This window comes from Aethalodelphis obliquidens, unplaced genomic scaffold, assembly GCF_003676395.1.
Source record: "Aethalodelphis obliquidens isolate GAN/ISIS:26980383/991018 unplaced genomic scaffold, ASM367639v1 scaffold1, whole genome shotgun sequence".
Classification (NCBI taxonomy): domain Eukaryota; kingdom Metazoa; phylum Chordata; class Mammalia; order Artiodactyla; family Delphinidae; genus Aethalodelphis; species Aethalodelphis obliquidens.
Genome location: NW_020837945.1, coordinates 81,064,228 through 81,078,952, shown reverse-complemented (window position 1 = coordinate 81,078,952; position 14,725 = coordinate 81,064,228). Strand labels below are relative to the sequence as shown.

The following is a 14,725-nucleotide window of genomic DNA, read 5'->3' as shown; positions in this document are numbered from 1 at the left end:
TAAGTTATTGAATATGTAATTATTAAGCTTGTAATCATACATGACTACAACTCCTATTACTTTTACAAAATCAGACTAGGGATTTTAGTTTGTCTCATTTTCTGCACGGTATCCAGTATCTACAAGCAAAATCAATTGTCATGTTTTTGATGTATTCTGCATCACACAGATATCAAATCTCATTAATAACAGACAAGGGCAATAAGAACAAAATTCACAGTATTGGGTACTTGCTGCTTAAAAAGAAAAAAAGATGGGTTGGAGTAGGTGTCAGGGTAGAAGAGAGGGTGGCACCATGATGTCCCAAAGTGTGACAATAATATTTCCAGGTCCTGCCCTAGAACCACAACTCCATCTCTGGGGTAGAGCAAGAAATCTGCATTATTAATAGCCCCCCATGGGGACTCCTGTACCCTCAGCTTGGAGACTATAGTGGTCTGGGGTAGAAGCCTAAGCACCCAGTCTTGCTTGTATTTCACCTCTCCAGGCACCTGCCCTTCACCCCAATTCTCTCAAGGATCTCTATCACTCCCGTATGTGTGAGGTCTTTTTATTTCAGACCCACCATTCCTAAAGGCAGAGGGTAAGGTGAAGTGAGTGCAAGGTGGACAAGCAGATTTCAGGGAGGAATCACCCCCCAAAAGAAATACCTACTTTCTGGCTCCTGCCTTCGGACACCTGAGGACAGACACTCAAATCTCAGGGATCAAATGTCCTCCTTTTGGGAGGAGGCAAACCTACTTCATCACTGAGACTAAGGCTCCCTGCCTGCCAGGGCTGCAAGGGGATGAATAACCACAGCAGAACTAGGGGATTTCTCCCCCAGTTTAGTTAGCTATTGACACCATCTATTTACACAGGCCCCTGGATAAGAAACAGAGATTGGGAGCAAACAGGAATAAAACAGACTCAACACGAAGTAATTTTCCTTTCTATCTGGTGTAATAAAGATAAAGTTTGCTAATTATTTCAAATACCAAACATATACCCCACCCCAGCCCTCCTCTTCAATTAATAATCCCTGCAGAAAATCAGAAAGATACTGTTTAAAAACATAAAACCAGAAAAATTATTGAAATAAAAATGGCATCCAGGCTCGAGGTCACAAGCTTGCAGGCCTAAGGGTGATTCTGCCCACAGAGAGGTTTTGTTTAGTCTGCAAAGTGTTACTGCTGTTTTAAATTTGAGTTAGTTGCCAGCTTAAAACTAAACAAAACAAAACAAAAAAACCTCAAACAAACCTAGAATTTCTACATAAAAATCCAAATTTTGAAAAACTATAAGACTATTAATACAAGGCAAGAACTAGCAAAAGCTTCGTGGTAGCTGCCTCCTTCAGATGAGCTCCCTGTGGAAACCAAGGCCCGCCACTGAGCCAGCCCCCAGTCAACACTCTCCCCTCAGGCCCCGTATATCACTGGCGTTTGTGGCCCCCTGGCTTCAGCAGGTGAATAAACACTAACCAGACAAGTTATATAGCTCTTTATGGTGACTTTCACAGCAAAGGGGGAAGGGAATTGGAACCTGACAAGAGTGCTTACTTTTCTGCATTTCACCTAGAAATAAAGAAAGTGACCTCCAATTAAATACCGGCAGGCATCTGGGTTGGACCAGGCCGGGGGAAGAAACACTCATACGTCCTTCCTCTCCTGTCCTCCTCCCCCACACCCACCTATGCAGAGCAAGAAAGACAGAAAGGACAAACAATGGTCACCACCTGGCAGCCCTTGGTAACCACAGACAACTACCCGCTATGTTATCTCCTCATCCCAGAGGGACTTGAAATAAAAAAAAGACAGGTCCGCAGAATATCCTGTATAAAGGAAGGTGACAAGCATCCAAAGTTCTAGAATACTGCAGGTAATGGACTTTGAAGGCTGGGACCTAAGAGGTTAAGTTTGGTGTTTGCAGACTGGATTCCTTTTACATCTTAGTTTTTCTGAGAATGAATGACTTCGGACAAGTTATTCCTGATGCCTCTATTTCCTTATTCAGAATGTAGAACTACCTGGAGTGAAGTCAAGATCTCTATCTCAAAAGTGAAAAACTCTAAATAAGGTCCTTGGGTAATCCCCTACTGTAAAAATGTGTTAAAAATCAAATGAGTAATAATACCTCCTATAACTCAGCAATCTTCCCTAATATGTAAGTAAAATGGTAATAAAATATTTATGGGTAGCATAAACCAAAGTGCAGTTCTAGCAGGCAGCATCCAACGAGGAGCCATGGTCAACGGACTGTGCATCCTGAGCAGACCCCTCTTCCTCTGCCTCTGCAACGGGGAGAGTACCAGCTACCTCTCCCCTACCTACTTCACAGGATGTTGTAATGTCTATAACCCATGTGCAGTACCTCAGGTACAGGGTGATATACAAACAGGTCCTATTCATATTATTAGTAGTCTAACATCACAAGATGCCTCAATGGAATGAGATCTTCATAGGTACCTGGTAAATATGACTGCTTCCCCGCTCCCTGGGAGGTAAAGGGGAGGGGGAAGGAGGCAGTAAAGGAAGCCCAGATATGCACCCACCTCTGTTCTGATGGATACTGGTTTTCAGGCATCATCTTTGGCATCTGCAGGGGCTGATGTGGCGGCCGGGGGACCGCAAAGGTTTGCTGCTGTGGTCCAGGTTCTGGAAGTGAATGAGGGCTGGGGGTGGGGCCCACACCTGGTACTGGGCCAGCTGCAGGGGCATGTGCCGAGGTGGGCAGAGTTGCCTGAGGTGGGGGAAATAGGGAATTCTGATGGGTAGGCGACAGGGGGGTGGTAGGAGGGGTTAATGGCTTGAACCCAGAGGGAGGCTTCCTATCATAGGCACTGTAAACAGAAAAAGAGAAGGAAGCATTTAGCTGCAATGAAGCCATTAGCATGGTCACCAGGTCCAGCTTGCAGCCCACGGTTGCCAGGAAATGACAGCATTAACATAGTTAAATTGCTGGCAGCCCGAGGGAATATTTGTACCTCTGCAAAGTGACAAACACACTGCGTCACAGGGACTTGTTTAACACTTCTAGTGATTCTTCTCAAAGATAATTTTAGCCTCTGCTTCCGGTTTCCTTTTTCCCCTTTTCTAAAAGAACTCTCCATGTATGCGTGGGCAGGGGTGGATAGATGAGGGGAGAAAGTATGCCTTGGGAGGAGTTTTCTGGCCCCCTCTCCAAGAATTCCAGGGTTCCCAGGAATTAGAATCTTTATTGAAGATAAATTTCTGCTGTAACATCACTTAACAACTCTTCTCCTCCCCCTTTCAGGCAGGCCTGTGTTTATCTTCCAGAGCAAAGAATGATTTAAAATTAAAGCTTCATTCCTGGGGCCTGGATATTCTTAAGTAAAGGGCACAAGCATGGGGACTTTTTCATATATTCTGATTTGAAGATTACTTCTTTGGTGCTTAAAGTTCACATTAACATATGATAGACATGAAGAAGCATATATTCCCTCCCTCGAAGCCACAGATCAAATATCCCAGCATTCAAGGTTCTTTCCCTTAGGAGGGCTCGGTACCCCATGAACTCAGTCCCCCCCGGAGAGCCGATTTAACAGTTTTGCATTTTACGTGCAGACAAAGCCGCATTTGGACTGGCTACACCTAGAGGATCATTACACTGCCACGAAAGATGGGGTGCGCTACACTGAGCATCTGCTGAGTAATACTGTAAGCAATCAGCGTGCCGGCCACTTCCTGGCCAGCCTTCCTCTGGCTCCACTTACCAATAGTTGTAGAGGCACTTTTCTCCATAATTAGCACCGAGAGCCTGTTCATGGCTACAGGACGACAGCTCAGAGGAGGGGCTGTGCAGCTCCCGTTTGATCTTGGTTGGAGGTGGGGCATGAAGCACCACTAAAATCAGAAGAGGGATGAGGGAGGAACAGAGGACAGCTGATTAACAGGGAGCACAATGCTTCCTTCTGCAAACCCTATACTAGCTGATTGTTCTTGGAACTCGTGTCAAATCACATGCCAGAGAAAGCCCAACCCTTAACACAGAGCCTACCATCTAAAACCAATGAAACGTTCTTTAAAGTCAGAAATCATCATCTGACACTTTACATTAGCCAAGTCTGTTTTCACCAAACTTCTTTGGTGTTGGGTCTGCTTCCTAGCAGCTCTGAGGCCCTTAAAGAACCTGTAGGTGATGGTTCTTCAAGAAAAATGCAGGTGTGATAGAACACCAAGGATTGCAGATAAGAACAATTTTGTTTCTGAAAAGGACAAAACAACACCAAAAAGATACTGGTAGACATTACACGTTAGCTTATCAAAGGCTTAAAATTCCTGTGGCAAAATACAGAGGCATATATACACATTAAATATATGACTTTAAAAAAAACACGTGATTTTTCAAAGTCTTTCCTCAAGCAACTAAATATTAGCTCTGAGTAAGAAATACGCAACTTTAGGGGCATTTCAAAATTTTTAAAAGCAAAGGAATACAACGATGGACCAAACCACGACCGAGGAGAGGTTAACTGCATTCTTCTCCAGGAGGAGGCCTGGAAACCTCTGTGCTCGTGTCGGCTCCATGCGTCTCCTAGTACCCGGCCACGAAGGGCAGGCTCTCATAACCAATCCTTTCACAGATGGTGCCAATTACTTTTCCTAAATTGATAGCATACAGAGCTGTTGCTTTATGTTTAGAAGTCGACTGCACATTCCATACGTGATTCTGAGAGGGCAGAGGAGTAAGAGTTTTTCAAACCAAGGTGACTTACATGCAGTGGCAAAACCCAACCAGTTTTGTCTTTTCTGCCGTATCTACGAGCTAACTCATTTTAGACAGCGCGTTTTACCCAAAGTAGAAGGGCAAACTCTAAAGATGCTGCATCGTAAGGGTTGTCTTCTAGCTACGGGCTAGCATTGCTACTCTCTGTCCAGCATCTGGGAAGGAGAGGGAGGGGAACGAGTTAAGCTTTCCTGCCAGCTGTTCTCCACTGGATCCAAATTCTCATTAAATAGCTAACAGAGCTTAGTGCTCTGGTGACCCACTAAAGTTTTCCGTTCCATTCAATCTTTACTTCTAAGCCATCTTCCAGGAGATTGGTTTTCTTAGTGATTCTATTAGGGAGAATTAGCTAAAGGATCATCCCTTTCCTGTCTGGTAAGACTGAACAATCTTCCCACCAACTGGTTTCTCAGGTGCCTCCTCCAACCCCTGAATTCTGGACTCAGAAGTGAACAAATGAGACTGAGGACTAGATCACAGATGACAAGTTTATAAAGCAAAGTCCTGCCAGGGACTGACTGGCAAGGGCAGGTTTTCATTATTCCTTTCCTACATAATGCCAACTGCTTTTCCCGAACATGCAAAGTAAGCTCAGAACTGGCAGATTATATTTAGAAGTCATTAGAGTCTCTCTTGTGATTTTTTGATGGTGACATCATGGCAGCCAACCCTCAATTGCTATCAAATGTTTTCAGACATTCAGACACAGAAAATGGCTAAGCTTGTTGTTGTTAGAATGTTGTTAGTAAACGAGAAGGGAGAATCGACGACTTGACACAGAAAACCATTTCTCCAACGCAGTGGATGCTCTGGTGGTTCACGGCACTGCCCCTGTGTCATTGCTTCTCCTCTTACCAGTCTTCTGCCATAAAAGTTTTGGCAAGGTAATGAGGGAAGGTGATGATGCCCCAGCGTAAACAGAAGTTACATGTCCTGGAAAGTACTTTTCTGACTTTATCTAAAGAAAATCATTTATAATCACTGTTTTACCGAAGTTTGGAGAGTAAACAAGTTATGGCATGATTCAATTTTCTCACTTCAGGTTTTAGAAATGTTTTGACACTTTCACAATATTGTCATAAAAGTTACCAGCTCTGCTGACAGGACTAACACCAGAGGTAAACCAAAGCTTCCCAGAAAGCAAACTTTCATAATGTCTTCAGGAATAGTATATACCCATTTGGAAAGAGAATCTAAGCTTTTGGCTAACTGGATGTCCTGATTCCCTCAAACCTACACAGTATCTTAGTGTGTACTACACCGTTTTGGCTTTTGATTATATGGTATCTTCCACCACACCAAACTGTCCTATACCTGGAATCTTATGTTCTCTAACCAAAGGAGGAGCTCAAGAAATAGCTGATGAGTGCTACGGTCTGAATGTTTGTGACCCCCAAGATTCATATGTTGAAATCCTAATGCCCTATGTGATATTAGGGGAGGGGCTTTGGGGAGGTGAGTAGGTCACAAGGGCGCAGCTATCTGAGGACACAAGTCTGTGACCTGGAGGGGAGCCCTCACCCAACCATGCTGGCATCATGATCTCAAACTTCCAGCCTCCAGAACAGTGAGAAATAAATTTCTGTTTGTTAGCTCCCCAGTCTGTGGTACTATAGCAGCCTGAATCAACTACAGTAATAAGTGATTGAATGGGTTATATTTCCAATTAATTCTTAACCTTGAAGGCAGGGACCACACTTACCCTTCAAGGCTAGACACGATGTTAGTCATAAATATTCTTTCCCTCAGGAATCAACCATTCGAAGGAGGGAGAGGAGAGTGGTACAGAGCAGGAGCGAGAATTGGAAGTGTCACAGATCACTGACAGGAAAGCCAGTAGGGGCCCTGTGAGGGGTTACGACGAAGGCTTGGTCTCCAAAGGGACTGCTGGGCCAGAGGATGTATGAAGGTGCCTGACGGTGGTATGCACTAGTCAGAGCTAGTCGTGTATTTTAAGCAGGAACTTAGAAGTCCAAGGAATGCTCCTTGCTTTCAGCCTGTTCCCTCTTTGTAAAATGAGCTATGTGATGCTGCCTTCAGAAATAAAGAAAATGGCATAGCACCTTGCAGATGGTGCTATGATGTTGTGTAATTATACACTGTGCTTTCAAAAACAGAGTATTTACCTTCGCATGGGCAACTTACTAAAGGATGACAGAGACTGAGGACTATAAAGCACGGCAATGAATTGCAATTAAAAGAGGAGCATAGACCCTCCCTGGTGGCGCAGTGGTTGAGAGTCCGCCTGCCGATGCAGGGGACACGGGTTCGTGCCCCGGTCCGGGAAGATCCCACATGCCGGGGAGCGGCTGGGCCCGTGGGCCATGGCCGCTGAGCCTGCGCGTCCGGAGCCTGTGCTCCGCAACGGGAGAAGCCACAGCAGTGAGAGGCCCGCCTACCGAAAAAAAACAAAAAAAAAAGAAAAGAGGGCTTCCCTGGTGGCACAGTGGTTGAGAGTCCACCTGCCAATGCAGGGGACATGGGTTCGTGCCCCGGTCAGGGAGGATCCTACATGCCGCAGAGCGGCTGGGCCCATGAGCCATGGCCGCTGAGCCTGTGCGTCCGGAGCCTGTGCTCCGCAACGGGAGAGGCCACAACAGTGAGAGGCCTGCACACTGCAAAAAAACACAAAAAAATACACACACACACAAAAACAAAAACAAAGAGGAGCATGAACTCCTTAGGAAGTTTGAAAAGAGATGCTACTTGACTATTTGAGTTGCTAAACATTTTCTACAGTTAGAAAATTTGAGTTTAAGCTCAGTTATAGAAGATGGGCCCATAAAGTCAACACTGCCCTGAGAACAATTCCTGGCAAACGTGGGCCGCCTTCCTTGTTGTAAAAATTTCTTTCATTCATTCATCCAATCATTCATTCATTGAACATCTTCCATGGGTCAGGCATCCTGAAGGTGTTGGGGATATGACAGGAAACAAAACAGACATGGCAGTCCTTTCTTCAGGGCATGCATAATTTAGTGAGAGGTCTGACTTTCAGCATCTTCCCACAGGTGTAATTAGAGTTGGACTGGGGCCTCACAATCCACTTAATTCAGGCCCTTACATTTATAGATAAGGACCCTGAGGCCCAGAGGAGTTAAAGGAATTGCTCAAGGTCTTGGAGCTTCTGATATTGGAGGGGAAAGGACGCAAGAGCCCCCCACTGTCATTTCAGTGATCTACCACATTGACAGCAATGGGAGATACTGCACTCACCCACTTTGTACATCAAAAATAGAGGACATAGACTTTGTTTTCAATGAAAACAACAAAAATACCACATTACATCTGGTTGAGAGAAAGTGCTCTAGAACAAAGGAACAATGGATAAGAACTAACACCTCTGGAAAAGAACCAGGTAGACCAAGAGAGAGGCAGCCAGACAGATCCCTTATCATTGGCTTTGGCCAGTTTGTTTATATACATTATTTTATTCAATCTTCCCAACCCAGTGAGAAAGCTACTTTCACTGTCTCCATTTTAGAGATGAGAAGATCAAGAATCAAAAGGTAAGTAATCCGCCACAGTCTCATAGCTGTAAGTGATCAAGATACTGTCCCAAACAGTTGTTAGTCATCATTCCATCACACTGCTTCCCAGAGGGAATCTGAGAGAAAAAGAGTACATCAAAAAGGGATTAAAAGAAATACAGAAAGAGGTCGAGAAAGAAGACAACACCAGAGAAGAAGATGAAGGAATACTATTCGCCAATTTTCAGGGTCTGTGTCCTCATGTTTACTCTGCACTCGCCAGCTGGAGGCACACCTGATACACCTGAATCCACTCAAGGGCTTACACCTTCCCCATCTCTAGGCCACCAAAATACCCAGGATCCCTGCCTCACTCCTACTGGCAACCGACATCTCTTGACTCCAGTGGCCTCTACTTCTTACAGTCCTTGCCTCCCAACCTAGTATTCCATCTAGAAGATCTCATTCTCCCTTCTATATCCTGCTGATCAAACTCTTCTCATTCAGATAGCTGCAGGCACTTTGGAAAGCCTGGCATCTTCTACAGCCAGTCACTGATCAGCCAGATGCCACACTGTTGCCATGGATACCATCTCGCACCCCAAATGCCCCACCCCTCCTGAAACTGCTTCTTGACATTCCCTCTTAATGCCACCTCTGAGGCAAGAACACTTTGAGTGAGCTGTCTGGACCCCTATTTGACTATAAGAACTTTGTTAAGGATGCATGCACAAATATATGAGAGTCTCTGCTTGTCAGGGGTAGGAAAGACAAGGTGGCTGGCTGACAAGATCTAAGTCCATATCTGTGGGCATGCATTACAAAGTACAATGTGCTGCTTTGTAGACCATCATAATACCATCTAAAATTTAGATACGATGTTCACAGATCAACCAACTTAACTTCACAGTTGCTTTTCTTAATAGGGAACTCCTTGGAATATTTTTCTATCTGACACAGTGATCAAAAATCAAGCCTGATCCTATCCAGTGCAGTAAGTTAAGAAAAATGAATAAAAGGCAAAAAGATTAGAAAGAAAAATATAACTCTCATTATTCACAGATGGCCTGGATGGGTACACAGAAAATGTTAAAGAATCCACAAAGTATAATAATCAATAAGCTAATTTACCAAGATCATTGGCTATAAGGCCAATACATAAAAAGAACGGTTTATATACACAGTAACTAAAACAATGTGACATTCAAAAAATACATTTACAACAGCAACAGATAACATCAAATACCTAGGAACACACCTAATAAAAGACATACAAGATATCTAAACTGAAAACTATGAAACCCTGAGGAAAATCAAAGAACTCTCAATAAATGAAGAATATATTATGTTCATAGGTTGGAAGGTTGATACTGTAAAGATATCAGTTCTTCCCAAATTTATGTATAGGCTCAATGTAATCTCAAACAAAATTTCAATACTACACAGAAATAAGAATGAAGAAATTACAGTCACACTTAACAACACGGGCTCATAAATAAAAGCCAGACACTACCAAAAAAGCCAGACACTACATGAGCCCATTTACAATAACATTCAAAAGGAAACAAAATTACTCTACAGTGTTTAAAGTCAGGATGGAGGTTACTCCTGAGTCTGGGGGTGGTGCCTGTTCAGGGAGCACATGGAGTCTCCTTGTATTTTGATAAGTTCTAGGTCTTGATCTAAAGGCTTATACAGTATGAAAATTTATCAAGCTGTACTCTTATGATTGCTATGTGTTATTTCAATTGTTCCTATTTAAAAAAAAAAAAACACAGCCCTGTCCTGGTCAAATAGCATCACTGAGTTAATACTAAGATTTCTCAAACTTTAGAAAATCTTCCTTCTGTGATGGTGTAGAAGCAGTCTTTCAAAGATATAACCCAACTGTTTCAAAATAGAAAAAAAATATAGACAAACTAGTCCATTCAAGAGAAATAATAATTCCCTCTGCTGACAAAATCTGTTTCCTGCCCACAAGTACAGGCCTGTGGATTCTGTCCAAGGCAGCTACCCCATGCCAGTGCTGGCAGTGAACTTCACTATTACAGCACAGAGGATCAAAACAAAGGAAAACACTTTTGTTGAATGTTATGATGCACGACAGTTTGAGTCAAAAGGAATTTTTTTCAGAAAGACAAAAACCACCTTGTCTAATAATAAGCCTTTCCTTTGGTGTTTCGTGATCATCAAAATTTCAATTCGCCACAGCCTTTGTTGTGAATACATACAGCATTTATGCAGTCGCTGAGTGTTAAAGAAATTGCCAATCAGTTATACTGCGGTCTGCGCGGGAGAGAGACTAAGACCATCCTACTTCTCCTGCATCACACAGAGGCTCTGCCTGCTTTCTGTTGGGTGCCGCCGTTCTGATTTTGTTTTGGGGTTTTCCTCTCCACCTTCTTCAGTTTCATTACTTGCATTTGGAACAGACTCATCTTCCCAAATCAGCTGTGCAGGCATGACCTCAGGATAAGACCTTATTTGGTCACGATTGACAGGCACGATCTTCTTACCATACATGGAAGGTTGACCAGAACACCAACACCTGCCTCCAAATGGTATGTCCATGAGGCTATGTCCCACGTGGCCAGCCCGTGTCTCCAGAGCCTCTCACAGCACTCGTGAACAAATGTGGTGTGGATGTACACAGTCATGGCTGAGAGACTTCTCAGGATTCCAGAGCCATAATCCTAAAGGGAAGGTCCATTCCTAAGCTTACTACTCCCTGTGCCACCAGCTTTGGGTCACTGTTCCTGTCTTAGGCCACTACCATCCTGCTTCATTTCCCTCCATAGTATGGAATACATACTGTTTAGTTCAAAAATGATGGTGGTGGGGTTTCCCTGGTGGCGCAGTGGTTGAGAGTCCGCCTGCCGATGCAGGGGACACAGGGTTCGTGCCCCGGTCCGGGAAGATCCCACATGCCGCGGAGTGGCTGGGCCCGTGAGCCATGGCCACTGAGCCTGCGCGTCTGGAGCCTGTGCTCCGCAACGGGAGAGGCCACGGCAGTGAGAGGCCCGCGTACCGCAAAAAAAAAAAAAAAGAATGATGGTGGGGGGAAGCCCGAGACACCTGCCTGTACTGCTCTTTGACTGTGGCTGTCAGTAGAACTCAAGGAAAGAGGGCAGAGGGACATATGAACTTAAAACTGACACTGGCAAAACAGAAATGCAAAAGCCGTCTGGAAGGAGCAGGTGTGGCCTCTTCTCCCCTGATGACTCTTAACTTGTCAGGGTACCCAGTTGGCAAACACCAGAGGGCTTTAAGTCACCAGGTGCAGTGTCCCTTGAGTTCTGTGCACAACAAAACCAAAAGGCTTACTTTCCAACATACTGCTACCTTTCCTTAGTGCTGGCCTGTTTTGGACAAATTCTGAGACAAAGCATAGATAGCTAGTGAGTAAGAAAAAAGGGGTAGGCAGGCTGAGGCTTACTTTAAGTTCTACCATACTACTAAAAGGGGTCAGAAATATGTCTTTATTTTAGGCCTGAGTAGATGAGAAATTCATTTCAAGCATAAAATATATTCCTAATCTCAATATTCTTTGCAATTGCTATAGCAAATGACAAGGACAGGAGATAATACCCTGTTCTGGGAACCAAAGAGGTTTAAGGGAGATGAGATAAGTGGACGGGTTCTGGCACATAAAAAAAGTATCTGGAAAAGGAGATGCCTTTTAGATTTCTAAACCAAATAAAAGACATGCTCAAACCCGTTTGAATGGATGGTTAACATTGATTCTGCCTGGAGACAGTTTCCAAAAATAAAAATTTGAAATGTTATCAAATTTAGTTAAGGGGCACAAGTACTAAAAGCAGAATTGGTGGAGATATGGGGGACTGTGCCATTTTCTTTAATATCTGATACAGCTAACCTTTGTAAACATAAATTCAAAAATTGAATACAGCAAAAAATCATCCATAAATAGTAAAATCAACTATTTAGTAAGCTTTGCTAAAAAATTGTAATGAATCCCTCAAAAGCCCTCTCCTTTTGAGGGATTCATTTACTTAGTTATATGCATGTTTAGTTCTCTCCAGGAACTAAACATGCATGTAACTAAGTAAACATGCACAGTCTCTCTCCATCTGACTCACTCTGTTCTTTTACCAGTGTTTAGAGGTCAACATTATAACATGGATATGAGAGGTGAGTAAACCCAAAACATAGGGAATTTCCAGGCCTAAGGTCAGCATTTCTGTATGTTGTTTGCATTTCTACATATCCTTTAAAAATGTACCCTAAAAAAGTCAACAACTACAAAACAACTGGCCAGGACCCTTCAAAAGAAGTCAGTTTTTATTTTTTTAATCTGTATTGGAGTATAATTGCTTCACAGTACTGTGTTAGTTTCTGTTGCACAACAAAGCGAATCAGGCATAGGCATACACGTCCCCATATCCCCTTCCTCTTGAGCCTCCCCTCCCATCCTCCCTATCCTACCCGCCTCTAGGTCATCGCAAAGCACGGAGCAGATCTCCCTGTGCTATGCTGCTGCTTCCCACCAGCCAACTATTTTACATTCAGTAGTGTATATATGTCGATGCTACTCTCACTTCGCCCCAGCTTTGCTCTCCCACCCCATGTCCTCAAGTCCATTTTCTATGTCTACCTCTTTATTCCTGCCCTGCAACTAGGTTCATCAGTACCGTTTTTGTTTTTTTTTTTCAGTACGCGGGCCTCTCACTGTTGTGGCCTCTCCCATAGCGGAGCACAGGCTTCGGACGCGCAGGCTCAGTGGCCGTGGCTCACGGGCCTAGCCACTCCGTGGCATGTGGGCTCTTCCCGGACCGGGGCACGAACCCGTGTCCCCTGCATCAGCAGGCGGACTCTCAACCACTGCGCCACCAGGGAAGCCCAGTACCGTTTTTTTTTTTTTTCTTAGATTCCATATATATGCGTTAGCATACGGTATTTGTTTTTCTCTTTCTGACTTACTTCACTCTGTATAACAGACTCTAGGTCCATCCACCTCATTACAAATAACTCAATTTCATTTCTTAAAAAAGGTCAGTGTTATTGGGGGGAGGCGGCAAGGTAGGCAGATTGTTATAGGTTGAAGATAAAAGAGGCATAACAATAAACATAATGTATGATTCTTAATCAAATCCTATATCAATAACAATGTCAATATCAGTTATAAAAGACAGCTGGGGAATATTACTGAATAAGTTAATTTTCTTGACTATGTAGAAGAATGTCCTTCGGAGATGCACGCTAAAGTATCTGGGGGTGAAATGTCGTAATGCCTGCAACTTACTTTCCAATAACTTGGAAAAAAAAAAAATCTATACACAGAGAAATGAAGTAAATGTAGCAATATGTTTTAAAAATAAATCGATAAAACAGCTATTATATCTCATCTCCTCCAAGATACTTGGAGAAAAAAATTATCTTATGGTTGACTAACAGGTCAGTAGACGTGCTAAGAACTTCAAAACCATGCATTTACACACGACGGAAGTCACCCCCTGGCCTATTACCAAACTGGAAGGAGACTGCCCTGTTTATACCGTACCTTTACCATGTTTGGATAATACAGCCCTGGGAATCTAAAATTACACAAGGACAAATGTTGTCATACTCTTAACATCTAAGCCAGTGATTCTCAAATATGTTTTTGGCCCTGGCCCACCTAGAAAGGAGAAGGGAACACCCAAGAGAGGGCAAAATGAAAACTGCCCCTGCTATCACCATGACTACTGCCCAGTGCCACCTCTACTATGGCCTGGGTAAAAAGACAGCAATTACACAAGTACAAAATATTAACAAAAGTAAAATTGATCAGTAGTTCCATATACATATTAATACACATATAACAGGAACTAAAACGTAAGCTCAACTCAAGATCACAAAGCATTTTTGGAAAAAAAAAATGGAGAATGTCCACTCCTTGTGAATGTATATGCACAACACATTTAGAACGCTACCGGAACAGACGAACAACTCATTAGATTTCATCCCGAGTCCTCAGAAGGGCACAATGCAGCCATCATCAAGCTGTGAAGGCTGGCAGAATTAAAAGGAATTAAAGTTCTCTTCCTCGAGGTTCTCCTTCATTCTTCCCTCCAAGTAGCTGGTTTGGCTCCTTCTGCCCATAAAGCCTGAGCAGGGCCAGGGCCAGGAGAGGAAGCTTGAAATGGGTTGCCTGGACTTGTGGTGCCCTGAGCCTTGGGGAAAAAGGCACAAGAGTTTCTGGGAGCTACAACTGGTCCAACCTAGCTTATTAGGCTAAGAGATCAGAAAGGAGTGTGGAGCTGGAGACCTAAATTGTGTTCAAGTCTGTTGGCTTGGAGAATCCCCTGTGCATTTACGTTTTGGGAATCAAGAATGGCAGCAGGACTCTGGTACGGAAACAGGCTTTCCACATAACTCATGGGAAATATGATAAACATCTGGTACAGCCAACATCTGGGTGAGCATACCACATACAGGGGCTGAGATTTCAGGGCAGGTTCATTCTGAATCTCAAATGGCAAGAATAGCTGCATTTGTCCTGGGCAAAGTCCTACGTGGAGAAAGCA

The 14,725-nt window shown here is 43.6% G+C and overlaps 1 protein-coding gene across 1 annotated transcript in view; it reads right to left on the bottom strand.

Annotated features, from left to right (window-relative positions):
- The window catches only part of ETV5 (ETS variant transcription factor 5), a 56,492-nt gene that overhangs the window by 25,021 nt on the left and 16,746 nt on the right, over positions 1–14,725 (bottom strand). The window contains exons 6-7 of the mRNA XM_027109573.1: positions 3,716–3,845; positions 2,534–2,821 (exon numbers count right to left, since the gene is read on the bottom strand). Coding sequence (XP_026965374.1) covers positions 2,534–2,821; positions 3,716–3,845 — 418 coding nt within the window. The remainder of the gene's footprint in view (positions 1–2,533; positions 2,822–3,715; positions 3,846–14,725) is intronic.